At 43.6% G+C, this 27,985-nt stretch overlaps 2 protein-coding genes, 1 long non-coding RNA gene and 1 other non-coding gene across 15 annotated transcripts; 1 reads left to right on the top strand and 3 right to left on the bottom strand.

Moving 5' to 3' along the window:
- Positions 1–14,416: 14,416 nt before the first annotated feature.
- Positions 14,417–16,436, bottom strand: LOC118503129. Its single transcript, XM_036036087.1, has 2 exons — positions 15,344–16,436; positions 14,417–15,269 (listed from the first exon to the last, which is right to left on the bottom strand). Exons 1-2 carry the CDS (start codon positions 15,558–15,560, stop codon positions 14,485–14,487), a joined length of 1,002 nt encoding a protein of 333 aa, XP_035891980.1. The 5' UTR covers positions 15,561–16,436; the 3' UTR covers positions 14,417–14,484.
- Positions 16,437–16,586: 150 nt separating this feature from the next.
- LOC118503130 lies at positions 16,587–18,203 on the bottom strand. 11 transcript variants are annotated; one of them, XM_036036089.1, is made up of 4 exons: positions 18,010–18,203; positions 17,617–17,921; positions 17,361–17,529; positions 16,587–17,269 (listed from the first exon to the last, which is right to left on the bottom strand). In XM_036036089.1, exons 2-4 carry the CDS (start codon positions 17,647–17,649, stop codon positions 16,680–16,682), a joined length of 792 nt encoding a protein of 263 aa, XP_035891982.1. In that variant the 5' UTR covers positions 17,650–17,921; positions 18,010–18,203; the 3' UTR covers positions 16,587–16,679. The 11 variants fall into 11 exon arrangements, with proteins under 11 accessions (XP_035891982.1, XP_035891984.1, XP_035891986.1 ...); XM_036036091.1 differs by having other exon boundaries at positions 17,617–17,848; XM_036036093.1 differs by having other exon boundaries at positions 17,617–17,799.
- Positions 18,204–18,209: 6 nt separating this feature from the next.
- LOC118503131 lies at positions 18,210–24,715 on the top strand. 2 transcript variants are annotated; one of them, XR_004905126.1, is made up of 4 exons: positions 18,285–18,419; positions 20,238–20,629; positions 20,695–20,801; positions 22,435–24,715. It is a non-coding gene; the product is annotated as an uncharacterized LOC118503131 (long non-coding RNA). The 2 variants fall into 2 exon arrangements; XR_004905127.1 differs by lacking the exon at positions 20,238–20,629 and having other exon boundaries at positions 18,210–18,419.
- On the bottom strand, positions 18,610–18,681 carry Trnaq-cug. The gene has a single exon. It is a non-coding gene; the product is annotated as a tRNA-Gln (tRNA).
- Positions 24,716–27,985: the final 3,270 nt, after the last annotated feature.

The following is a 27,985-nucleotide window of genomic DNA, read 5'->3' as shown; positions in this document are numbered from 1 at the left end:
TATTCGGGAACATTTTGAAGCCTGATGTCATCGAAGGACGGTCTCACTCATTTACTCACTAAATTAAGTGACTTCGGCTAAATGTTAATATCTTTGTAAGCCTTAAACTAGCCTTCTATACATTACTCAAGTCTTTTTATTTTTTAAACACCTTCTACAGTACTACTGCTTGAAACACTTCATTTATGTGAGTCGTTATTATATAAAAAAAATCCTAAATGAAAAATGGAATCCAACTCGCTAAATTATCTGTTATTTGAGGTTGATTGATCGACATCATTTCCATGACATGCCCAAACACTTTGTTATGCGTAGCACAACCCGTTTTACTGTATTTTTTTTATTTAAAAACGATTTAAATTATTTTCAAACATTTTGTTTTGCCTTTAAGCCAACTATAACACCACTTAAAGCACCACACAACCTTACACACAAACTTCTAGGACAATGCACCGAAAACATTGTTTTTTTTTTTCCTGTTCATTCCTGCGCGATAACTTTCCCAACGCCTATCTACCACTATGCTGCAACCATCCCTCCCGAACCCAACAGCAACGGATAAACGGAGAGCCAATTTAATTAAATGGAATTGATTTTAAGTAATAGGATAAATCGAGGCTTATGTAGACACTTTATGGCATCACAAATTCGAGTTCGGCACTGCTCCAAACCTCTCTAGCGAATGTCCCCTTGTGAAGCTGTGAGTGCTTTTCGCGTGGAGCAAGTTACATTTTTTGGGTGTGCGCTGTGTGTGTGACTGTGTGCTGTTGCACAAGCAGTCCCTTTCATTCGGGAAAGGGGTTAAGCAGCGAAGCCTCCCAACCCCTGGTGTAGCCTTGGAGAAGCTTCTTCGGGACGTACGGCACCTCCGGCTGCTGGGTGGAAAACAAAATAGCCCGCCAGCTAATAGCGTGCTGGCGATGTGTTCGATTGCTTCCAGGCGGATTATCGGTAGAGCACTCTGTTTTTTTTCTTCTCTTATCCCTCTCTCCCCCATTCCCTTCTATCTTCCTTATAAGCCTGAAGACAGCTTGCTAAGCGAACACTTCTTCTGGCGACCCGAAACCCCCTTTGACCAATTTCGGACGGTGATAAGGGGCTCCAGTATCGAGTAAGTATCATCCGTAGGGGACAATATTTCGTCGACATTCGATACATGTCGGCTCGCTTTAAGGACCCGGCACACTACCCGGCAGCTTCATCCACGGCTCGAACGGATAACCTCACTTAACCGGCCGACCGTAAAGCACGGAGCACGAGAGCACATCGAGGGAAAGGATATCTGCTTTCCAAGGGCAATTTCATTAAATTTGAGAGAAAATATGAAACCCATAAGTAATGGAAGCTGTGCAGCAATCGACCAGTGTCTTATTCACCCCCAACGAAAAGGCGATAACCGACAGGACACACACCCAACTGGCCCGAGAGCAGTCTTTGCAGTTGGGTAAACTGATGCCACACACACACACACACACACACAAAATGGCAGCGTGTTGTGTTTTTCTTTCCTTCACCACGATAAGATATGATGGGCAATCGTAGCCTTTTCTTACCAGACATTTGCCCTGATGACATGAGCCTTGAGTGCGAAAGAAAAAAAACTCGAGGATTGGAAGCTGCGTCAGACGAAATTCAACTATTTTGCCGAGTGGTTTTGGAAATAAATTTGAAACATCATTAGCAAAATTGGAACAGAATTATTGAGATACCATTAGGGCACGCTATCACTTCGGCACTCATCTAACGAACTGGGCGAGCTGGTGAAGATGAAGACCGTTGAAGAATCTTCTCTTCAAGAATTGTGTCCTTGTCTTTGCTTCGGTTCGAGGAATTTTATTCTAATTTCAATTTCTAGTTTGACTAACAGCATACTCTCTCTCTCTCTCTCTCTCTCTCTCTCTCTTTCTATCTCTTATCATAATAAATACAGCAAAGAAAAAAGGGGAACATCTCGAGAGAGAAAAAAAACTACTACACTTAAGAAAAAGTGGCCCATCAACGCAGAATTATATCGCAATAAATCAGATTTAATATTTTATGAAAACGACATGTGCCACCGGTTGGCACACCACAACGGGACACACACACACGCACGCACACACACAAACATACAAACAGTGAGAGAAAAAGGAAAACGAAAAGTCGCCCGTAGCTCGCTTTCCTTTTGCGCATTTCTTTTTCCGCTGGCCAAAAGCGCCAAGGAGGATTGATGTAATAACGTCGGAATTTATGAGCGCTAAAGATGGTTTTGATAAGCGTTTCCGTTTAAGTTCAAGTGAGTACTATCTCCAACGTGTGTGTCTGTCTCTATGCTCAGCGGATGTGTCCCAGGAATCGTTGTGTGTGTGTTTGGGACTCGTTCACGTGATGTTAAAAATCATCAAGAACAGTCAGGAGCGATGGTAGCTTCTTCGGTTACACATACGCCTGGAAAGAGCAAATGGGAACTTAATGATGGGTGAGTGGAGGCTGGGGAAATGCAAACGACATTTGTAACTAAAGAGTGAATCGAGGAATGTTTTCTTTGCTTCGAACAAGCTTGATTCAAATGTGTGGCTGGTAAGGAGTCCCGTGGATAGTTTACGTTTTTTTTCTTTTGCTTTAAAATGCTCGCTCTGAGGACTTCATTAGCTATATTTTTAATTATGTTATTTATTGTATAATTTATTTATACAATTTTATTGTAAATTGTGACTAATGAAATCATTGCTTTAAGATAGTTATTTTGAAACCAAATTAGAATAAACCTTTAAGAATGCTGTCTAAAACATCACAAAGACTATAAACTGTTACTTAGATACTTTGAACATAGCTGTCAAATTATGATCGACGAATTAAAAATTTCAATGTCGTAACTCCTCCCCCCATTAATTGTTATAAAGAAAAGATCTACATTTATATTATGAACTTTCAATAATAATCATCGCGATAACAAGAAAAAAAGTTATATTAGAATGATATACTAACTAATAGCAATACAGCTATGGGTCGTTCTATGAGAATAAATACTAATTTTCTATACTAACTGTTATACAAATTATGACCTGTGGTACCTGCGAAAGGGGCACCGGTTTTCACATGACAGGACCGGGGTTCAAATCTCATATGAGCCGTTCCCTTCTAGTGAGGAATGACTAGTCCAAATATGCGGTATCAATAAGTCTAGTTAGCTAGAAATGTCAGGCATAAGAGATCGTTAGGCCAAGAAAGAAGGTATATTAAATGTTATAACAAGTCGATTAATCTCTTGCAATAATTACCTATAGACTTATTGGAAATTAAACAAATGTTTTGGGAATTGATGAACCAAAAAATGAACTCCATCAGAACAATCAGGTCAAGGAAGAGCGCTGTATAGTGAGCTACTTTTCGGTATAATGATATTGGGCCTGCAGCAACCGGGGTCGGATCCCATCCAGATCGCCTCTCCATACGCTGCAGGACTGACTAACTATCCAGCTGCGAGTAAAATCAAGTCACAGGAAGCCAGAAATGGCAGGCCGAGACCTTTCGAGGGTGTAATGCCAAGAAAGAACGGAAAGAAGAATATTTTACAAACTTCAGAACAATTAAGAAATAAACCTACCTCATTTGAGTATACTCTTCTTCTTCTTCTGTGGCACTACAACCTCGAGAGGTCTCGGCCTGCCATTTCTGGCTTTCTGTGACTTAATTTTACCCGTAGAAAAGTAGTCAGCCTTTCGTACGGGGAGGCGGTCTGGATGGGATTTGAACCCCGGCCCTGCCGTGTGAAGACCGGCACCGCTGTCGCCTCGGCCACCGGACCGCCCCAAGTATACAGATTTGAGTATACAGATCATATTAAATAATCTATTCAATATATTATTGCTTAACATATAAAACATTAGGAATGTAGGTTAAAGTCTGAATAGATGAACCCCCGCTCACCACTCAGGGGCACTCATTTGTGCAACTGAGATACGCAAAGGGGTATCCTTTTCAGACTTTTTACTATGAAAATTATTTTATTTATTATTTATAATTAATTTAAATCATTAAAAAAATTTCACATTTTTGCTTAAATTTTACCTAAATTTTAGGTAACTCAGTAGCGAAAAGTAAGTGAGTGGGGGGGGGGGGGGGGGAGGGGCATCTATTCATACTTCAGCCGGAATATACGAGTTTTGTCATTAAATTTTTGCACATAAAACATTTTATTCGAATTAATTATTGATGAACTACTGTATAACAAGGACTTAAAAAAATAAAAATTAATTTCTTAAAATAAACAATAAAAAAAGAGGCGAATGAGGTCTCAAAGACTCAAAGACTCTATTAATAAATGATATAAAAAACAATATAAATGCCACATACAAGCACGAAACGCAACGATTTGAGATCAGATAAATTTTAAGATCACATTTCTGTAAAGGTTTTTATTTCATACAGACTACATAAATATAGATAAAAAGTCAAATCAAAATTACAAGTCCAATTTTTCCCAAAAAAATATAAAAAAGAGAAGAAAATCGTGTAAAACATCCAACAATCTATACTGAACAATTATTGCTATAATGTGTTTAAAAGCAAGTAGAACAAATAGTGTTTGCAAAATCAAACCAGCTAATCCCATTTTAGCAAAGCTGTACAATAATAAAGTTTAATTTTCATGCCCCGAAAAGAGAAAACTTTCTTAATAAAACCCCACACCGAATAGTCTTAAAACTCGCCCTTAAGAGGACGCGCCCTTAAACGCACGAACTCAAACAGACGCATCGCACGTGCAGGGTCCGGATGTGGGAATGATGCTAAAAATATGAGCATTAAAAATTATGGCTCATCAAATGAAAACGATTGTGCTGTGCCAGGTCGGTGCTCTTTTCTCAAGAATCGACCGAAACATCGGCCCCACAGCAGCAACATCAGTTAACGGCAGTGAAGGACGCCTTCCCAAGAAAAAGGGATTGCCTTACGCCCTCGAACGACAGCGGGCTTCGTTCTTTATGTTCTTTTCCCTTTGCCTCTGGACCCGTCCGGTCCACCCCGGTCCCGAACCGGTCTCCCTTCATTCATTCAGCAAAGGCCACACACACACACACACACAGTGAAAGTGAGACGATTTCTGGCAGATTCTTTCCGCACAACGAGTTCCCACACTGCTGCCCGGGCAGGCCAAACCAGCGCCGGCAACGAATGCGATAAATTTATCATTAAATGTATAGGAAATGGAAAACTGCTGCCGCTTCTGCCTTTCTTCTCCACACACGGCACACTGGGATGTTCTTCTCAATCAGATGTTTTGCTTGTGCGCTGTTGCTCCACAATCAGTCAGTCTGTGTACAGAATCCCCGTGTCGTGCCGGCAGCGGAAGACGAATGCCAGCTGGCCGGTGTTGCTTACCGTGGGTGTCTTTGTGTGTGTGTGTGTGTGTTTGTGTCACCCTGGAGGATGGAAGGGGACGCATGGGGACGACCCCATTAGTTGCAGGACATTAATTTCCTCCTGAAGCATTATTTATCAATAGGATGAACGGGAGCACCGGTACCAGGCTACGAAGGGGGGCAATGGAGAAGTTGGCCCGAAAGGTGGCCCCACGGAAGGACTTTATTTCCGCTTTGCTTCTTGTTTTCGGTTTACCTTCTTTGCACTGCAGCGCAGAAGACGTAAAAGCGTTGAAAATAGCTGCTGGATGCTTGAAACGATTGAATGAAGTGTTTCCGATTGAGTAGGAAAACCTACAAAACAAGACAAAATCACTCCACAAATGATGAGCATCTTGTGAAACTGTTGAAAAGAGTGTGTATACTCTTCATGACTTTTTCAAACCATTTGTTTAATTTTCAACAGTTTTAAACTTTCCAACAGTTGATGGAGATTTATGGCAACTTTGAAGATGGCCTTGCCATAACTCTAAAAGAACAGGTCTAGAATATTGTGGGATCGAACTTCATAGTTCAAGAAATTGGATATTGGACTTCATCAAGAAAGACAGTTTCATTATTGATTGGACCTTAGACTAGATCAGAATTTAGAGAACTCAGGTTAAATCACCTCTGTTAGTGAAACCAACCCAAAGATACGTCATGTCCTGCGTTCAGAGTCATTTCAACCGTAGAACCGTTCCTTAAGAGTTCTGACGAGTCTGGTTATCTTCATTATTGTGAGAAAATCCTTGAATCGCTTTGCTCTACTCATTATACCAACCAATACCAATAATTATTCTTACAATTCTTCTTCTTGTCCTTGGCTTGACTACATCCTCGAGAGGTCTCAGCCTGCCATTTCTGGCTTTCCGTGACTTGATTAGACTTTTTTGTGAGCTACAAGTAGCTACCATTGGACCGCCCCATTTATTTAGCATTTCTCATTTCATTACTCAGAGTCCTTTTATATTAAGACAAGGACTACAGTTCATGGCAGATATAAATGTGCACCAGGATCTAGTAGTAGAAGCTAGTCCTCAAAGATGGAGCTTCCAGAGAGCCTAGGTTCAGGTGCTATCCTACTGAATCTGAAGATTGAAGAGGAGACAAGTGTACGTTTCGCATTGACGCCGATGCCGAAGTGAGGGCATCAGATGAATCAGAGTTCCAATTTAGCTGGATATATCTTATAGTTATAACTTGCCCTTGCCAGCGTATCCTTCCATCTTTAGCTACCGTCAGGATGTCTGCATAGCCAAACGGCTCAGCTAGCTCGTGGTTCATTCTCCTTCTCCCCACCTGCTCGCACATACCGCCAAATATAGTCCGTAGCATCCGTCGCTCGAAGATGGCCAATGCATTGGTGCATTCCACTGACAGCATAGTCCAGAACTCGTGTCCGTAGTGGACTACTTGCCGTACCATTTCGTGCTTGGTAGGAGTCTATGAAGTAGTAGACACGATTCCCCTGAACAATGCGCCTTCCGAAGTCGTTCGAAGGTACGATCGTGCAGAGATGGCAGAAGTCCTCTACTACTTAAAAATCGTCAACTAATACTCTGCTTCCGAGTCGTGCTCTATCACGGTCAGAGCCTCCGGCAAGCAGGCAGGTTCTTCGTCGCATACTGCCACAGATGTCCGGCCGATAATGTCGATGTCATCTGCGACGTCAAGGAATTGAAGCGACCGGGTGAAAATTGTGCCATTGATGTCAAATACTCGCGCTTCGCACGACACCTTCGAGAGTGATGTTAAACAGTAGACAGGAGAGCCCGTCCCCTTGCCACAGTACCCGATGAGATTCGAACGATTCCGACAGCAAGTTTGATACTCTCACCATGCACTGCACACCGTCCAAAGTAGCCCTCAACAGCCGTACAAGTTTCGCAGGGAAACCGTACTGACACCGCATGATGTTCCATAGCTCGGTCCGATCTATGACTTTGAAGTCGATGAACAGGTGGTGCGTGGGGATCTGGTGCTCCCGCTACTGCTGGAGGATCTGCCGTTGAGTAAATACTTTGGTCGGTCGTGGATTTCCCTCCAACAAATCCAGCTTGGTAGCTTCCGACGATATCTCTAGCAAGGGTATGCGCCAAAATCGTTACTCTAAGTAATGAAGAGCGAATGAAAATTATTGATTTGTATACTATTCTAGTCATTCGAGCACTGTTATGACCAAATGTACCAACAGACATTAAATTCAAAGCAATTAATATTCCACAAAAATTATCTCTCGAACTAGCGAAAGCAAAGCACTAAAAGAACGCACCGCAAAAACAAAACGCAAACCTGCCAAACCCAATCTTCTCCAAATGGAAAATAAAGCAAAACGCCCCCCCAATCCCCACCAAAGTAATGTCAACCAGCGGACAGAAATACCAACCAAATCCCGTATGAAAATCCCTTCGCCGGGCGAACGTTGCAAACGGGAACCACTAGAAAGGAATCACCCCACACGCCCCCCATTCGCTCGGCGTTCAATTTAGAAGTATCGTTTTCATTACATTTCTGTACGGAACTGCTAAACTTACTACCCATCGGTACGCCGAGCAGAAAGTACCAACCAAGAGCTGCTGTACGCTGGGAACGTAATATGCAAGGATGATAACTGCTTTAAATTAAAGAGACATTCTGAGACACGAACCAGCAGAAAAAAGCTGAGAAGGGAACGAAGAAAGCGGGGCCTCGTGAAAGAAAAGGGAAACGAATCGCATAAATTGTATTTTTATTTATTATTAAAAAGTCGTGCGCCTTCTCCGGTGGAGCCATCCGTGTGGCTCATATTTCATGCGGTTAATTCTGCTCGTGACAAGCAGCCACCGAACCAGTTGGGACGTTTTGCGAAGAGCGGGAAGCGGCGGGAGGAACGTGAAGGAGGAGGGCACTGGTGACTGATGTGATAAAATTGTCTCTCGGCTTCTTCTTTTTCTTTCTTCTTTGCCTGTTGTTCGCTGCCTTCGGTTATCAAAATTGGCTTCCCGTTGGTGGGGTGCCTTCTGCAGCCTGTGTATGCTTCATTACCGAGCAGGGCTGAAAGTTTGTGTGCGGGATTTGCCATTTTATTCACTGTGTCCTTTATATGAATGTGTGTGTGTGTGTGTGTTTCATGTTTAAATGTTACGATCAAGATGAGTCCCGGAGTTTGGGAAAACGGTGAAGCACTGACGGGGGTGTGGGGAAAATTCGATTTTCCGTTCGCATAAAAGGTGTAATATAATTTATGTGCGGAATTGCTAACGATAACGATAATGCTGGTATGATGGTGGCTTTGTAGCGTTAGGAAGTGAAATATAAAAGGAGCAGGTGTCAGGCGGTAGTAGGGCATCTACTGAGAGGCATCTTCATTTGGGGCCAATATTTGATTTTTTTCCTTAAATTAAATAAGATATTAATAATAATATATTAAAACTTGAATAAAATATTTGAAACTTATTTATCCCGAAATAGTGGACTTATTTACATCACTCAACATTATATCTCAGAATCGAAAAATCGGGCTCATTATACTTCTAGAGTTTCTTAGATATATCTTAGTAGAATATCTCTTGGTACATGTGGCTTTTTGGATGACATGGTCTCTAGACAAAAGAGAAAGTTTCGCTAGCAATGCCACTTAATTGCTAAGATCTTTTGGACTAAGGAGGCTCCTGAACTCATTTGACGACAAGGTCTCTTCGGTAAGCTAACAATGTTGGGTCTAGCTAGTCCAGTCGTATAAAGCGTTCTCTTGCTATGGAGCTTTGATGACGACGAGTCTTCAACTAGAAAGTCTCTTGATACAAGAGACTTATTGGACGATAAGTCTTCTTCTAGAAAGTCTCTGGGTGCGAAAGACTCCTAGCACGATGAGGTCTCTAGGACTAGGACTATGAGGACACCGAGGACTCATAGTAGGTAAGGCCTTTGACGGGAAACTTTGTGGTAAGCTTCCAATTTTATGTTTATATTATAAATGGTAGATGAAGCATGAATGATGGGTCCTATGGACTACGAGGTCCCTACGATCATGAGATTTCTTAAAAGATGAAGCTTGACGACGACGACGAGTCTTCAAGAGGACGTGGTCTTACAGTAGATAAAGCACCTTGGATGTTAAGGTCTCTAGGACGACGAGGACTTGATGAGGTCCGATGAGGACTCTTCAACTGCGAGACTTTCTGGGATCCAAAGCCCCTCTGAACAATGTATTGCCTGACATATGTAGATCTTTTTCAATATAAAGAGAAGAGATAAGAACCAGCCCATGAATCTGAGCCCATCGAGTAGTTTGCAAAGAGTTTAAGAAGTTTAACGCTTCAAAACGGTCCGGCTAGTGCTTTGGCACTAAAACGCGCCTTTATTAAACAATAAAATTAGCCAAAACTATCATTCGTATTTCTGTTGAAAGATGCAAAACAAATATTTCAAGTGATGAAGATGAAGATGACGAGGAACAATTAAAATATAATTCAATAAACGTCATACTGAGAACTCAATATTTTCAATTCTCTGTAATAAACCGTTTTCCCCTTAAAACTACTAAATAATCAAAGACAAATTATCTAACCATTTTCAAACTCCCAACCCCTCCCTCGTCAGGGGCAAAATCACGTTGCCCGTTACACAACACAAGCAAACGGAATGAACTAACAGCCAGAAGCCGACCTCACGGGCAGCTCCCGGTCGAAAAACTTTTCAATTCAAACACCTAATCCTTCGCTGAACCAAAGTTTTTTTTAGGGAGCAGCGAGTGTGTGTGAGAGAGAGAGAGATCGAGCACAACCGATGAAAGTGCGGAAAATGCTTGCGCTTACGAAACTTGTTCCGGCCACGTGCTTCTTACGATGGGTTTTGGCTAGTTTGCTTGCCTGCCCACGTAACCGAAAGCGACTCGCACACACACACACACAAAGCGTCTCCCGTTCCCGAAACTCATTTCCTGGAAGGACCGGGAACATGCCGTGCCTATATTTACCATTCACCCTGTACAAAGCACAAATGGAAAATGGACACACAGAGACAGCGACGGAGATCTTAGGAAAACCTTTCTGTGCATTTTTTTCTTCCTCAACAGTCATTTAGGTGAACGGTCAGCGGACTCTCCGGGCAAACGCACACAAGTACGGCAGGTTGAGGAGCGAATGGTAGTGCTTCATTCAGAAATACATTTTGATGAAGGTACGAAACATGGGAGCTTAACGCGATTCTAATAGGTGAGTGGAAACCTGTTTGACAAAATTTACTTCAAAGTTTCCGTGTTTCTAAGAAATGGACACATTTTGGGGTAAGTTTTTAATCCACTACATGATTTCTCGGTACCGTTCGAGGGTTCTGGCAAATGTTCGATGGACTTGTGAAAGGAATTTGGGGAAGAATTTTCGAGGAAATTCATTTACAAATGATACAAGTGATTATTTTCGGTGCTCTTAGTTGCAAACACAAGTTCACTTCAGGAAGTTTATTCCGACTTAAACCTCTGTATATGGTTTGGTAGGGTAAATAGAAATATTGATTTGTTCATCTTCAACGGGTTGGAGATCCATTAAAAAGTAAAAGGAAGCTCTTAACTATGGTAGATATTCTATGAAATAGATTGATGCACTTTATTGTGAATTCCCTTGCCCTCAAGCCCAAGAACTCATAATATAACGAAATGACCGGTAGGACCAATATTAGATACGGTACTGTGAGCTGCAAAATCCCGTTGCAAAATATTACTTACTTTTTATAATTCGCACATATTTTACATCAAACTAATATTAAAATACTCTCTTAAAATCGTAATATTTATGATAAACAAATAATTTAGACGAACTAGAAATGATATTACAAATACAAAAATATTTAAAAAGCCCCTTCCGATATTGTTCACTCCTTAAATCAGCATTTAATGTTAGTGCTTTAGCAATATTTAATTAGATGAATAAAGAAAAATATTTTGTCATGTTTTTCCACAACCGATTTTCTCGCTAAAACATTTTACTGGTTTCTTTTCATTTCATTCTAACAAAACCAAATTCTAACCTTAAAACACCCCTTTGCTGATGGAGGCGCATGGTACTTCATGATGCTTTCCGTGCAAAAGAATGACACTGACCACCTACCATTCTACGAACCCACATTTCGTAACCACAGCACGTTTGTTTTCAAATTCAAAATACAAACAAAACCCCCTCACTTCCTAAAAGGGTAGAAATAAAGGCCAAACCCAAACGTTGCAACAATAACAACATTGAAGCGGGAGCAAAAAAAAAATCCCTGCGCTTCTTGCAGATTCTACAGGAATCTCTTCCTGGAAGGGAACATCCCACCTTACAACCGTCCATCGTGCACGGTTGTTTCACGTTTTGTTCTCGGGTTCTTCTCACCGAAAGCAAAACAAAAAGAAAAGGGTTGCCCACCTGTTTTGTCCCCACGGAAACGTGACGTGCGAACATGGATGACCTTCGGAGCGAAAATAAGGGGCGGGGGAAAAAAAGAAATAACGAAAAACGCCCGAAAACAACCGGGCAGTACGCAAGAAACAATCAACCATTCACTTGATTCAAAGCAAAACAAATGTCGACCACAACAATCCGGCATCGTTAACCCATTTTCTCTTTGTGACAGTTTTCTACTTCTCCTTCTTCTTCTTTTTTACTCGTACGTGTATTTGTTATTTTTCCACTCGCTGTAAGTGTGGAGCCAATGGACCGAAAAAGGACCACAAACGACACACAAATATAAATCCGTTTTAGCACAAAGCTGTTTGTCGGTCTTGCGATGTTCTTGCATCGGTAGGACTATAGAGCAGCAGGGTGTTTTTTGCAGTAATATTTTCCCTTGTCTTAACGTTGTGTGGGAAAATGAGCGGGGGAGGTAGAAGCATGGCCCTGTATTTCCACCCTATTTGCAAACTGGCTACTTTGCTTTGCTACTGCCCCAAACATCGATTGACGTCAATGAGCAGAAGCACTCTCGGTCGCGAATGGACGGAAAAGTCCGTGGTCAAGTAAGGTATAAATAAAAATGTTGTTTCCTCATTTTCCAATCCTCCTTAGCGGAAGGCAAGTACTCAACGGAAATTTCTGGCTTTTCTTGTGACATCTGTCTGTTGAACTCTAAAACGACCAGGAAGGAAGCTAAATCACGGAAAACTTTCACCAAAGATTTGGAATATAAAGCGGTTTAAGGGAGGCGATGTACAGAAATGAAATATTGTCAAAACAGTTTTTCTTCGCCTTAAATAAGAACTTAAATATGAAGAAGAAAAAAATAAAATTGCATTCTAAATTATTGATCATGTACAAAAAGAATAAATAAAATATTAAATTAATTAATTAATCAAGAACTTAAAATACAACTGAAAACAAAATTTGATGAAAACAACATTAAAGAAAAATAAATATAAAAATAAAGGGAAACAAACGAGGAAAATAAAAACATACCAAAAACGACAAAATCAACATAGAAACGCATCAAAAAGTAAAAAAGTTTTACCCAAACAAGTGCAAAACAAAAATGAAACATTCCAACACCTCGCTAAACAACAACCCCAATTAAAAAGTGTGTAGGAAGAGGAAGAAATGCAAGCATAATTTCCACTGTTGTTTTCCTCGTATCTCTAAGTGGTTGGAGGTGTGAAAAATTCCGGTCCACCCATCAAAGTAACCTCGCGCTCGAGCTGCCACGTCAAATCAACTGTCACAGGGAAGATGCGTTTGACGGACGTGTGTGGTGGAGCCGTAGAAGAAGACAAAGAAGCATAATAGCAAGCCAGAAGAAGAAGCAAATCTCCCAACGCACGCACCATTTCCACACCGCGTTTACAGTCACGGTTGGGTCTTGGTTCTGATTTTTCTTACCCCAACCTTACCCTACCTACCCACCCCCCTTTTTTTCACCGTCGCTACCGGTGGTGTTCAGTTGCCGCTGTCAAAATTTTTTTTTGGGGCCTACCTGGTTCGATTTTTCCCTGCTCGTGTTCGTTTTTTCTTCACACTCCTTCAAGAGTACTTTAACCTTCCGTTTTTTAGTAGCTCCACGTGTACAATTTATTTTCCGCCCGGTGCAAAAACTCGATGCTCCCAGATGTCTTCTCATTCTAGAGCAGAATATTCCTTCTTTCCTGCTCACTCATACACAAACCGATGGATGTGTTAGCTTTCTATCTCTTTCGAGCACACAACGCACAACAAAAAGAAAACATTCCAACCAGAGGGTGGAAACTGCTCGATTCTAGCAGTTCGCACGGGGGTGTGGGTAGGGGAAACTGTCCTGCCCACCCTTAAAATAACACCCAACCACCACGCAAAGCAAAGAAGGGGGCTCGTCACAGTACATGCAACACACAAAAAGCGGACTCTCAGCTGATCGGGCTCCACTTTTCCTTTCGAACGCAAAGGGGGAAACATATAACTCACCTAGCGCCATCTCACTCTCCCGGTCCCCTCACACGTTCGCCCCACAAAAGAAGGGGCACACTCAGCTCAGCTGATCGCGCGGTGACGTTGACACATGGCAATGTACTTCACTCTCGTTTGGAGGAAAAATCGAACAAATCCGCCTGCTGTACATAAGGGCACGTTTGCTTGTGTCTGTACAAGGTAACATTTACCGGCTTTATCCTGCCACACCAACACTACCGACAAGACAAGCAGCTGCAGCGACCATTCTGCTCCCCACACACACACAAACACACCCCGAAAGAAATGCATCCCTTGTCCTCTTCTGTGGGACTCGAAAATAAGGGGAGATCTGAAGCGATTGCGCAATGCACGCGGATTTCTGTTCCCTGGAATTTTAACCATCACGCACACACACTCGCACACTCGTCACGGAAATGAAATCGAAATCTCCTATACACGGCTTGCTAGCACACGCACACAGCTGCATACCCAAAAGCCGGCTATCGGTGTGTTAGTGTGTGGGCCCTCGCTACCTGGAAAGCATGCGTATTGCGAATTTTCTAACAAAAGCGTTCTCTCACACGCACACCATTACACTCAGTTCGCCCGTGCAGAAAGAATTCTGAGAAATTCATCCTGCCACGCTAGAACTATTGCTCGAGACCGGGACCTGAGAATTACATTTATTCGCACTTAACAAGAAAATGAATACAATATCTTCCCATCTCAGTTCAACGGTCATATCGCTTACCCTTTACATCGGACATCTGAAACAGGTACTGCTGGACCCGCTCGTAACAAATCGGCTTCATGGCCACCGGTACCAGCCCGAGCAGCGGATAGATGCGTATCATCAGGAAATCGTAATCATTGTCCGGTGCCACTCGCAGCGAATCCGTTATCGGCGCACGGTGTACCGGACGGCGGAGTGCCACGGCACGGCCCGCCTGTTCCTGCAAGTCCTTCAGGAAGTTTTGCTTCGCGCTGCCCACCACCTTCACTCGCCCCGTACTTGGCATCTGTTCGATCGGAATCAATTTCCTGCAGGCCGCTTGCTTCTGCGAACTGAACATCGGCGAAGGTTTCGTGCGCGAGCAGCTGGGCGATTCTGAATCGCCACCGTGGGACGCCATCGGCGGCTTCTCCGATCGCTGCGATGATTCCGCGATTAGAGTCGACCCAGCGGATGGCGAGACTGGTTCAGCTTTGAAGCATTTCATCGGTACCACTAGTGGCCGTTGCTGCTTCGCAATCTTGCGCTTCGGTGACGTTGGCCATGCCGGCATCGGGATCGGTGAAGTTGGTGAATGCGGTTCGCGTTTCATAGGCGGCGGCTGCGGGTTTTGCTTACCCTTAATCAGACGGATACGCTTCAGCTCCGTTTCCCGGACGAACGACATCTGCACGAAAAAGGCCCATTTCGATTTGAACTCTGCCGGAGGTGTGATCATCTCGCGGCGCAGCTCGGTCCGATACCGGTCGCACAACCGTTTCCACTTCAAGCACATCTCCTTTGCTGCAACATGCCAATGGATGTTTTGTAAATACTTGCGTTACGCCTCTTGCTTCACGAAGCACCATTATACGTACCACTAAGGCCCGTCACCGGGACCAACTTTTCCCATTCCGGCAGGAGACGCTCCGGAGAGATGCGCGACTGCAGCTTGGGATAACGCTGTACCAGTGCGATAAAACGAGCCACATCATTCTGGGAGGCAAAGTTCCAGCCAGGATGTGTATTAGACCTGATGGTGACCGTATGTACCGCTGAGGATGGCTGAGCGTGGTCCAGTTCGGAAGACATCATGGATTGAGGCGGCTACTTCGGGCTGCGTATGATGCGTGACTGCCGACAAGCGCAACACGTTTGACAGATGTCATGTGTGTGTGTGTGTTTTTTTTTCTTTCGACCTTGGCTACCTTGATCGTCTCACCACTATCTAACATATGTAACGGCTAGTTTTTGCATTACATTCACATACCAACTCGAGCAAACCACATCAAGCAATTGCGTAATTACGACACGTTTTCTTTTCATCTATATCTATTTTGTTTTAATTGATGATTTACGATATCTTCATAAAATTGTAGTATTATTGGATATGTGGCTTTTAAAGGAAAATTGTGAAACATCAGCTGTACAAGTTCAAACCTTTTCGAAAGTACACAGACAGGTGTCTGTGGCAATTCTGGCTACATAAATTGGGAATGATTAGCTTTCAATTGAGTAATCGAGCAGGTGGAGTGGGCTTTTTTCAGGGCTGTCCGAGGGGCCTCTTGCTAGGGACTATATCAAAGCGTTCCCCGCGTATCCCAAGGGACTTCACCTGCTTCGAGTCCTCTAAGACGTTTTCGTCCATTTGCCGCTTCCTAACATAACTTTAGTGTCCAAATTATCTACACTCTGTTACTACCTCCTAATATGTCAAGCTCAAAAGTATGTCCAGTAGATGGACTAAAGGTCCATCCACCACTACGAACACGTTGTCTGTCCCAGAAGTGGTATAGCTCGAAAGCGAAAGGGCAGAAAACGGTATGCCTGCATGCGCGTTTTACGATTAAGGACCATGGCAATACAACTTTTGACTATAACTGGATGGAAAAGAGTCAACGGATATTTTTCACTGGATAGGATTTTCCTGCAACACACGGCGTGTGCTGAGTAAGTACATGAAATCAAAGATATTTGTAATTAATTTTTACGGTATTTAAAACCCAAAATCAGCTAGTATTGCCCGCAATCTATTGCGGCTACAGAATGCTTTGCAAAATTTGGAATGTGTAACATGCAAAACAAACCTTGCAATCATTTAATAATTTAACAACTATTTTACCCACATGTTTCTACCACCCAACTGCGTACAACTCGTTGCACTAATATAGTAAAATAATTCCGTTTAAATTCGGGTCGTTTACAATCTTCTTCCTACTTCCTTTCCGAGCCATTCAAGCTTTGCGTCGCATGTGCTATCAGCTGCAACACCTTGAGACGAATTTCCAAATTTTTATCCATCGGTAACACGCTCAGAAACGGTACCAAGCTCATCAAAAACTGGCTGTCGGTAGTGTCATGCCCGTGTGCGTTCCACCCCTCGCCACCACCCTCCGGGGAGATGGGATCGGAGCGAAGACGTGACCGAAACTTGTTACAGTAGGTCACCTCACTAATGCCAACCGGCGGCGCATCCTCCGCTTCGACAACGATTAATCTACCGCTGTGTTCGTCTAACATTTCGCTTCCCTGCTCGGTGCAGGTTGGTGACGGAACGTGTTGAGCGACTTCTTCCCTCTTAATGCTAGCCTTAATCGGTTCTTTCGACGCGGTCAATGTAACATTCCGCCTGGCAAACGCCGTTGATACCCTGTGCCGAACGTTAAGCCGAAAGTGTCCATCCAGAAACTTCATATGGTCGTACAGGGGCCAGCGGCTCGCGGTAAGGTCACCCGACTCGAGCCGCTTCGATTCACGCCGGAAGCAATCGCGCATCGTTTTCCAGCGCACCTTCAGTTGAGGAACTAAAAGCAAACCCCCCGGGCGGGTGGAAAGCATTAGTGATGAATTAGTGAAGAAAATGAAGGGATCATGACGCGTTCCGCACGTTCTTACCCGTGTACCCGGGAAATTCGTTCTGCTGGATATCATCCCATTCGGCCACGCAGGACGATACTCGTTTGCGCAGGTACTGTCGATGCCACAGCTTCGGTTTCCTTCGCACACACTCGATCAGGTGCAACGTTTCCTTGTTGGTAAACATCCCCATTCCGGTGGAACCGTCCTTCATCGACGAAGAGAGAAGCTCTGTAGTTGTTTCTTCCATACTAACCTGCTCCTTGGTGTACGGCTTGAGGGTCCGTATATTTACAATAATACAGCTCCGGTCGCTAGCTGCAGTCATTAACCTGCTCCGCCTATTGCCGATCGATGCGATACGGGCGCACGTAAACAAACACGCGCACCGGCGGTCTGAGCACCGGACGGCCGTACGCAAGATCGCCGATAGTGTTCCCACGCGCGTTCAGCCAGAAAACAGAATCTACAGTCTCAGCTAGCAATAAGCACAAGTGAGTTAAAACTAGAACAGGGAATATGTAAAACTATTGGCAGGTTAGGTGCTGCGGGTGCTGATTTGTGCCGGTTCGTGCTCTGGATGTTGCTGCGCTTGGAACGCTGCCGGTACGCAAACAAATACCAACGACCGGATTTTTTACGCCCATGAACAATAATGTGGTATGTAATATTAGTACCAGTAACTTACCACAAAAATGTGCTATTTTCCTACCTTCAGCTTCAATTTTCTTGGCACAATTCAATCTCAGGGGGAATTGCGTGACGATGCCCGCTCCAAATGCGCACCAAGTCTACTTTGATTGCAGCGAATGAACCAAAAGATATCCCTTTCGCCGTTTTTGACACACGTCTGCGGCAAGTGACAGCTCCTGGCAGGACGTCGCAAGCGTGAGCGAGATAGCACTAGATCACACGGTTCAAGTAGGCGTGAAGGCGTTTTGTTTACATTACGAAATCGGTGGTGCTAATTATAAGTTGCCTTGTTTTAATTGAATAAATTGTGTTTTTAAAGTGTTCTCGTACATTTGCCACCACTAAACTTATCTGCTTCAATGTTTGTCGGTAGCAAACGAGCGTCCGCAAGAGGTGAAAACAAAGGTGCGTGTACTTCGAAGAAAATGCGCAAGATTACTGAAGCCCTAACGCAACCCACTCCGGAGTGGCATGTTATCGGTAAAAATAAGTATGCAGTTAGGCATGCAAAAAACTTGTTGAAATGTATTCGAACGATAAAATTAGAGGCACGATAAGAACCCCTCATGTTACGAAAAAAACTTGGATGAGAGGTAGGTTCCACCGAGATTAGAACTCGGATCGTTGGATTCAGAGTCCAAAGTGCTAACCATTACACCATGGAACCGCTTGATAAGGGGAGGAAAATAATCTGATTTGAAAATGTGAATGACTCAATCATCAAAACATTTTTAAACAGTAGGCAGCAGGAATGCGAGTTGTTCAGCTTAACGGCTTAACTATTTTTGTTGAAACGCGATTTAATTTTTTAGAAATCGTTCCTTGAGGAAATCCAAAAATTAGTACAAGTTTCAACTTCGGTTCGTGGCTGATCCTGCTAATCCCCGTCGTGTAGGCGCGACCTTCCTTTTCCGATCATTCTTCTTTGCTCTCCAACTGACAGATCGTTGGGAGCCCTACACAGTTTCCAACAATTTTTTTTTAAATGAATAATTTTTAGGATTCGATGAGAAACGTAATTGGATTGAAATAACTTTATACTCGCTAATAATTAAAAGGCGATCAAGCTTCAACGTTCTATTCCATATGCTAGTCCTGGTACCGGTGCATACACTAATGTGAACGAAGATAGAGGTCGTACATTATCCTAGGAACTTTATCGGGCCTTTGCAAAAGTTTCCCCATTGTCAAGAAAGTACCTTGAGCAGGATATTCATCTTCATCTATTTGGAATGACTAAAAGAGGCTCATTCGGTGAAGGATGTTACTGACGTCACTACTCCCGCCATAAGACACGAGATGCACACCCTTGAAAACTTCAACAGCAGACGAACAACCACAAAGCGATTGTAATAATGCCTAATAAGTACCATCATTTTGCATTTTTTTCGCAAAAAAGTAAAAGAAGCCTTTTCAATTGCTTCATCTCTTTGAAGAATTGCTCGCGACAAGCCTCCCTTGTGTACGGGGCGGAGAAGTCTATAGAGAATCCTCATCCCTCAACATCGAATATGACAGCCTGTCGCTTGTCTCTAATTAACACTAAGGCCTCCCCGTCTAATTAGCTACCCCTCCTCGCCGGAAAATGGAACGGTTGTTATTTGCGCTTCCGGGCTTGCAGTTCCGTGGTTCAAGGAACTACTCGCTGCGTTCGGCGGCTCAAACCCGGAATCAACTGCTTGCTGAACGAGAACTGAACAATGCGGCACGCTGATGAAGCTGATGATGAGTGTTCGCCGTCACCGCTCGGTGTGCTCCAAGCTCTGGCATTATCTCCTCCAGGAAGAGGGGAAGGTGTAATTAGGCTACATTTTAGGTCCCGCGTCAGAAATCAAAGTCTGGCGCGTTTGCCACAGCCCATCCAGTTGTGACAAAGTCAAATCAGAGTAAATTTAATCAGACAGTAGTAGTGCTAGGGGAAGGCTTTCGGGCGCCGCCAGTCGCTACAAAGTTCGCAATTCGGCCAAAACGTATTCGGTGCCGGTTGATGCTTTGGTGCTTTCTACCACGCCAGAATGGCAGAATAATTATCCTGGCGGGTGCTGAAAGCATCAAAAGTTTTCGGCGAAGAAAATGACATATAATTTTAATTTAGCCGCGTGATAATTCGCAACACGGGCACGTGGTGTTGCAGCTTCCGGGAACGGAAGCCGAATGCCTAGCTAGCCTTGCCATCCAACAACCACCAAGGGCTAATTCCTTCCATGCTTTCATACCATCCAGAAGGACTACCATCACGATCGCGTACCGATTCAGGGACAAAGTTTTTCCGCCCAACAACCGTCGCCGGGTGGAAGTAATTTAAATTCAAAATGTGATCGTTGTGCGAAAACTTTCAGTCGCAGCACAATGCAAACCTGCGGCGTTCGAGCGGGAAAACGGATACACTTCACATGTACACACATATGCAACCCGAGAGTTCACTGTTGAGGGTAGACTGGGGATGTGGCAATTCGTCTTGGAAAAATATTACCACAAAGTTAGCGCCAACTCCTCCAGGGACACTCGTCCGGCGCAGTGGTGGTGGTTCGATTGTAAATCAGATGCTAGCTGGTGCCACCATCCCGGAGGAACCCGATGGAGTGGATCAGCCAGTTGGTAGTTTATATGATGCTGTACGTAAGTGGCGTAGGTAGTGCACACCTTTAACAGCGTTTTCTCTCTCTCTCTCTCTCCATAGACTTACCACCATAGTTTGGTGTGCAGGTCACACATTTTACGCCAAGTTACACATGGCACCCCGCAAGCGTCCCCGGGCTGAAAGCTCGAACTTCATTCCCGGCGAACGTAAGTAACTTCATCGAACAAACTGCATCCGAGTGGATCGGAGAAACTTTGCCCACATACTCTTTCGAACACGCACGCCAGGGCTCCCGGTCTCGATAACTCATCGGATAAGGATTTAGTGGTGATATATCATCAGCTTATCGGTTTTGCCGGGGATTTTGCAATGCAAGTAGCTTGGGGTACACGCCCTTTCTCCCGGCAAATCGTTGGGGAGCGATTAGTGGTACGATGGCAAAATGTACTCGCCTCGAAGTAGTAGTGGATCATTATTGTCAGCTTCTCAGGACCAAGTTGAGCTTCATTACCACATCAATTGCGCCATCTTGTGTGATTAAAATGTAATTTAAATTTACATTTCGTTAAGATCCCACCGAAACAAGGGGCTTCCGCTAAGTCGTTTTGAATATCCAGAAACATTCCAGAATTCTTGCGACAGTGATAAAATGTACCATCGAATGTACACTGTGGCGTCCGGTACATGCCCTTTCCGTCGCCGGTTTATGCATCAATGAAAAAGTAGGGAAAATTAAGCACGAACCAGATCCACCAACCCTGCCTGCCAGAGACCGGTTGAGACCGGATGGGCAGAAGCGGCAAACCGATTCTGACAGCCGTGGGGCCGTGTGTCCTTCGTCTGCGATGGTTATTATGCCAATAATGTTATTTTGAAATTCAATTCGTTGTCCTCCGGACCAGCGTTCGGTTTGTCGTGTGTACCACTTACATTCTGGTGAAGATGTTTCTTCGTACTGGCAGACGGAGAGAGAGAGAGAGAGAGAGAGTCCTGGTTGGTGTCCTGTGCGAAACACCGTAAACTAAATATTGGATTCGAAAGTTTCACCCAGAAACTCCCTTTCCTGTGTTATGTTGGGTTTCTGTTTTCTCGAGTCCACCCAGACCTTCTCGGGCAAACCATCCAAGGGGTAGAAAATCCCAAGAACCAAGTAATGGAATACGAAGCGTAAGATATTGTTTCGGGGCTTTCGCCCTGAAACAGGCTGGTGGAAAGGTTCTGTGTGGTTGCTCGTAGCCGGGTATTTATGAGCTAGCTGTCATCCATTTCCACTTTACGCTCACCCCTTAGTATGCTCCTTATCCTGGAGCCTCTGAAGCTGAGCGTGTCTTGGGCGCAAAAAGCAAAGGGATGAAGATAGAGTAGATGGGAAGCAATCGATAATTGGAAGCTACACAGGCATTCCAAAAACCTTCACCGAAAACACTAATTGTTTTCGGTTATTTTTCTGCAAAGTTTTCTCTCCACCGTCACGTCCTCCATCGGTGCTCGGTGCGCTGCATTTGAGAAACCCAATTAAAATCCTCCGAAACAAGTACAATTTCACATTCCATTGCATTCCGGGAATCAAAACTAGCTATTCTCCTTCGGTCTGGTCCTTCGGCTTTTCCGGAGTTTTCCCGCAAAATCTCAGTGCAAACTGAACGTAAGAAGAAGAAAAAAAAACACACACAATGGTCCATTTTCAAAAATCGAAAATCGTGACTTCGTGCTCGTGAGAAGAAAATTGGTAATTATGATCCTGAGCTGAATGCAGGATGAGTTTCCGTTTCATGTCCTCTTTCACACACACACACACACACTTGTACTATTTCCAACTTTTCCTATTCGTCGTTTCAGCCGGAGTACCGGAGGACACAATGTCACGTCCAATAGATGGGCCACTTCCGGGTGGAAGAAAACCGAGAGAGAGCGAGCGAACGAGCGAGACACTGGACTATCAGTTGCATTCGGGAGCTGACTGTTGGGCGGACTTTTGGAAAATTGGAAAGGATTTTATGCCCAAGTAGTAGGTAGCACAAGAAAAACAAAATCATCAAGGATTCATCCAACATGAAGGATGCTTTCCCCATCTCGAGTCGAGAAGAAGGTCTTGATTAAAGGTTTACAATCCTGGCACTTTTTGCTGCAGCCGATGGGCGCTGTTGTTGTGAATCTCTTCAGGCGTATCACTTGGAGATTGGGAGCATCGAAAAAACGGGAAAAGCGGGGTCCATAAATATGCTTTTTAGGATATGGTGTGCGTTTTTGCGTAGCCCCTTCGGTGCCACGCATTCGGTTGGAGTGCGTGTAATTAAGTTTTAATTGAAAATTCCTGCCCGGTGGTGTTTTGTGCGAAGAGGTTCCTTCACACTCACACGCACATCCCAGGAATACTGTAAGCCGGGTATGTCTAGAATGTAGCAAAAGTTGGCGTTGTGCGGTGGAGAGAGAAAGAGAGCTCAACACACCCAAACGTTGCACGCCTGAATTGCGTGTTTTATTGCATGTAATTCTGCAGTAATTCCTGGAAGGTTGATGGCAGCGTGGAGGACGTAGTGGACGAGATGAGCTCATAAACGGCTTCAGATCATCTGGAAGTACGTACGCACGGGAAATAAGCGCGTGCACATCATTCCCGGCATTGTACGGTTGGAACTGTGGAAGTCGTAAAAAATATTTCGCTCCTGGACGCTGGATCTCTCGTCTGGGTCTAGGCTCTTTACAATGCTGGGAGGCAAAAGGCGATATGGACAGTGAGCAATGAACGTGTAATGGGCAGGATAAAAGAGTCGTGTAATGAAACCTACAATCAGGGTGTTTATTTGCACGGTAACGTATCGTGCAATAAGTATAGAAGGTTTAGTACCATCCAAGCGTAAATAATACTAGGTAATATATGATTGATTAAGCTAGATCCTCTTCAAGCAGATAAGGTATGTAGCCTTTGTAAAAATCTTCAATATTTAAAACTGCGGCGACTCTGGCTCGTTCTCACAATCCACCCGCGGGTTGGCAAATTATGAAGTAATTATTCACTCTACGACACCTCCCCCAAAGGCGTACCGCCATAAATCCGTTGAAAAGGAACAAAATGAAATACTGCAACCGCGGCAAATGGCTGCCAGAGAATGGCGAGGAATTTTAGTTTAACGGGTGAATGATAATTATTTAAGCGTGGGTACAAACAAAACTCACCCCCCTTCAAATGGTTTTAATGTCGTGGTAATGATTTAGCAGCCATTTTTTTCGCTCATTCACAGACTAGAAACAAAAGGAAAATCATGGTGTACCGGTGTGCACTTCCCTGTCCGCTGGGAGAGTGGGATTATCGTTGGTTTCTTTTTGTATCGAGGCCATGTGTTTCGGCTATGGGAGTTCCGAGACGCGGATAGATATTAGCGATGAGTTGTGCCACCGGAGATGAGCATTCCTGTCGATGGAAAAATTCCTTGATATCACTTTTCTCCTCTTACAAATAAAACTGTTTAGGGATAGACTCCTACTGGACTCAGTGACAGTCAGTGACATACGGCCAGAGATTGCAGCTCGCGCCGTACCTTTCTGTTGGATGCCATTTTTTTCTTCTCTTCTGTAAATGAAAATTCCCACTGGTGGTGTTTTGTGTGCACCCTGCCAGCGCGTAGGGTTCCCTTTTGCGTTACATATTTTTTGTGTTCACGCAACGGCAAAAACCAACGGCACGTCACGCAAGCAAGAAGAAGTACGATTCCCCTCCGGGAGTTTCCCGGAAGGATTCGTGTGGAACGATAGCTCGGAGGGAAAATTGAAAGAACGCGAATGCCGCGGAAACCACGGAACCTCGAACATGACAGGCCCACAAATGACCACTGACACGCGGAAAACGGAACGGGACGGAACGCGCTAGAACCGCTCGTTCGGCCGGGAGATATTCACAGATAATTATGGTAAATTATGGACGCGCAAAGTATTTTTCGTGTTGCTCTGAGCGAGAGCTGAAATTAATACCACTCCCCAGGACGGACGGATCGGTGGCGTCAGTTTTTGTGATGTGAGGAAGAAAATAAAAACGGCCAGCATAAAACCACAACAAGATAACACCAAAGCGGAAGGAGATATATAGTAAATGCCGCCTCGTCGAATGGAATGGATTGAATTACAGCGCGGTGCACTGTGCGTCGGTCATGATTAAATGCCTCGCTTTTACTATTGGAACTGGAATGGAAGGCTTCCATGCGGTTGGGAAGGATGGAGAGGGAACCCTTTTTATTCATAGTAAAATTCCTAAAACTGTCCTGCTGGTGAATGTCGTGTTGCATTGAATAGAACGCGCTTTTCTGTAATACGCCCTTCCTACCGATTGCCTGTCAGGAGGAAATTTTACTTCGAACGTGCGTTAACATACAGAACACAACGGTAACAACCATTCGGTTGATGTATGAGCCACATAACAGCATGTTGATTACATCGCGAACAGTAATTAGTGAATATGATAGCTGACAGCCCGGTTGTGTACAACAAGCTCATAAAAAGTCTTTTTTTTTCGGGTCAGTATGTTTAAGAAATTAGGATTCTCTCGGGTCGTGTCGAATAGCAGATATGTCGTGTGAATGATACCGACCAACCCGCGAAGTAAATTTTGCAGAGGGATGACAGCAAGCTAAGCGACCTATCTATAAGAACACTTTCACTAAAAGTAACGTATTTTTAATGTGTTGGAGCTATTCGAACGATTTGCGCCTGCAGATAGGCAATATTCAACACAAAGCAAAATTTTTTCATAAGCGTTTCGGTCAGATAGGGTAGATATTGGTATAACTTTAGTAAATGTTTGAAAGTTAGGCTTAGAGTGAACCCTTTCCATTGCTATAGAAGAACGATTCGAAAGTAGAGTTTCGAAACATAATGCAAGAAGCTTCGTTAGGCAAGCAAGCGTTCTGTTTGATCGATCCGTACTCAGGACTCTTGCTTAGCGAGCTCTTCGGTTTTTTTTTTTTGATAATACAGGTCTTAGAGTAATGCCTATTTAGTTCGGCGATTGAATTTAGTTCCATACAGCCGACGTCCTTGCAAGAATTAGCGAAGCAAATTGCTTGTCTGACAGAATCGATATCGAGTCATATTCAGACCAACTAGCGGGTGGATAAAGTCATAAATAACCGGCTCAGATTTCTTGATAATTTAGGACCAAATGAGAAGAAAACTATTATCCCAATCGTACTTTGGCTTGATATTGTAGTGACCGGGGTAGCCCGCTTTCTTTCAAACCACTTTTTAATTTACTAAAACAAAATAAAGGACACAGAATGATATGTTCTTCCGTAGAGTAATCCAACTCGACTGATGTATTTTTCTACCCCAGCTTTCAATCTCATAATCGCTCTCTCTCTCACACACTTTCTCTCTCTCTCTATCTCTTTGTCTTTGTCTGGCCCTGCCTATCCTATTCCCTACAGATATATTGGCGTTAAACCCTTTCCCATAGACCCTAAATTTAAGATCTTTTGAATTGTTTTTCTGACAACTTTCTGGCACACATTACGATAAAATAGATCTCTGGAAGCTGGTAGGATTATTTTGCTATCTCCTCGTCATACAGAGCACAAAAATATTTTCCTAATGATTTTTATTTTTCTACAGCAGTATCGGCTGCGTCACATATGTATTAATGCAATTTAAAGGTCTATTTAAACGCTTATCGCCTCTTAGATATTCTCTTCGTCTTCCATGGCTCTACCAAACCTCGATAGGACTCGGCCTGTCATGTAACTTGTAACTTTTGTTTTCGTTTATTTATAGAGGCTTTGGGTGTTTGAGGCCTCATTCGCCTCTTTCCTGTCTATTATTACATATGTGTGGTAAACACTATAGTGAGTATGGCTTAGCTATTGCTTATCTATTATTCTGAGTGTAATATGGAATATATTGTGCTATAAATTTATAGTTCTCGGTACAGGTTGCTGATGTGTAATCGGATGAGGCGGTTCTATTACTGTTTGACGGGTGAAAGAATGGTGGCAAAGTCGGTATCTAGTTGGCAGGTGGTTCGGTGTGTAGTGTATCCATGGCAATCGGTAAGGATGTTGTGCTTGATACAGCGGAGTTTTGTGGAGAGGTCTAGGTTGTACCAGGTGGTGTTCCAGTGTTGAGCGACTATTTCGGTAGTGAAGCGGATGGCGTCACGGTGCGAAAGAGAGCTGTGCGGTTTGGCCGGACGGAGCCGAGTAACTTGTAACTCTTTCCGTAGCAAAGAAGTCAGCCTGGGGGTGGGATTTTAACCCCGGTCCTGCCGTGAATCGGGGCTTTCAGTGCTTTCGGTCTCTTAGGCCAATATAATACACCATTTCGTGTGATTAAATTTCTTACTAGAGACAAGAGTAAGAGAAGGTTCTACATCCTCACCTTACGAACCTGTGCCTCTGTTCACTAAACTATTTCTTACTCACTATTTCATCGTAAGACGCCAAGAATGGGTACGTTGCATTGCAGTGAGCTCCTCTTAGCAATTTATCAATCGTTATCAATATTTTCCCGTGTTTTTACTTAATTTTATTGCTAATTAGGTTGCTTATTTAATATTATTTCATCCCAATAGCGTAATATTATTTTACATTGATTATCCTGCTCGTTACTGGAACAGCACTTTCCCTGGACCGCGCAATTGGCACTAATGGTAATTCAAAACGCAAAGCAGAAAAAAAAACTTAATGTTCAATTAAGGCAGAGACATTCAATTCTAAACCATTCTCATCGACCGCACGCAATAAGGGTAATATGACAAAGGAGAATGAAAGCAAAAAACCGAGGGAATAAAATACAATAAAATCTTACGACCTGCAAGCGGACACATTGAACTTGTTTTCCAACCCCATGCTCTGTTTCATGCCCCGAAGATTGATCTGGGGACCGAATTTTAGAATTGAAATTCAATCACCTTCTTTTCCGCTGCTGCTGTTGCTGCTTTCTCTTCACACATTCTTTATCACCCTTCGTTCGGCGTTCTAAGTACAGTTTAAACCCAACGCTTCTAAATTTACACACAAATAATTTAACCCTCTAAGCAGAATTTTTCTCTCCGTTTTTTTTCTATTTCGCGTCGGTCGATTTGCCCTCCGTTTTCAATAGCTAATAATATTGGCTAAAAATTTTCGATTCTCTTTCTGCACCCCATTCACCATCGCGGATAATATCGTTTCGCTTGCAGATACAATTTTTAATATTAATAATTGAATCCGTTTACAGAGCGAGCGATAACGATGTGTCCTCGGTGGTGCTTCTTTTTTGCAGCCAAAGAAAAAAAAAACACAAACCCCCCGTTAAAAGCAGGATGGCGGTACGGAAAACCAGCGCACCGTTGTGTAACCCGTAGTGACCGAGGGTGAACCGGATGGTGTTGCAATTTTCGCGCTTTTTCGCGACTTTACACGTG

This window comes from Anopheles stephensi, chromosome 2 (assembly GCF_013141755.1).
Source record: "Anopheles stephensi strain Indian chromosome 2, UCI_ANSTEP_V1.0, whole genome shotgun sequence".
Taxonomy (NCBI): domain Eukaryota; kingdom Metazoa; phylum Arthropoda; class Insecta; order Diptera; family Culicidae; genus Anopheles; species Anopheles stephensi.
The sequence above is the reverse complement of the archived record's forward strand: the minus strand, read 5'-3'. Positions and strand labels throughout refer to the sequence as shown.

Excerpts from the sequence above, each read along its gene's own strand:
- LOC118503130 (XM_036036088.1), bottom strand. The coding sequence starts at position 17,649 with ATGACTGCAGCTAGCGACCGGAGCTGTATTATTGTAAATATACGGACC. Across the intron at positions 17,270-17,360 it reads CGAATTTCCCGGGTACACGG|TTCCTCAACTGAAGGTGCGC; the intron begins GTAAGAACGTGC and ends GTTTGCTTTTAG.
- LOC118503129 (XM_036036087.1), bottom strand. The coding sequence starts at position 15,560 with ATGATGTCTTCCGAACTGGACCACGCTCAGCCATCCTCAGCGGTACAT. Across the intron at positions 15,270-15,343 it reads CCCGGTGACGGGCCTTAGTG|CAAAGGAGATGTGCTTGAAG; the intron begins GTACGTATAATG and ends GGCATGTTGCAG.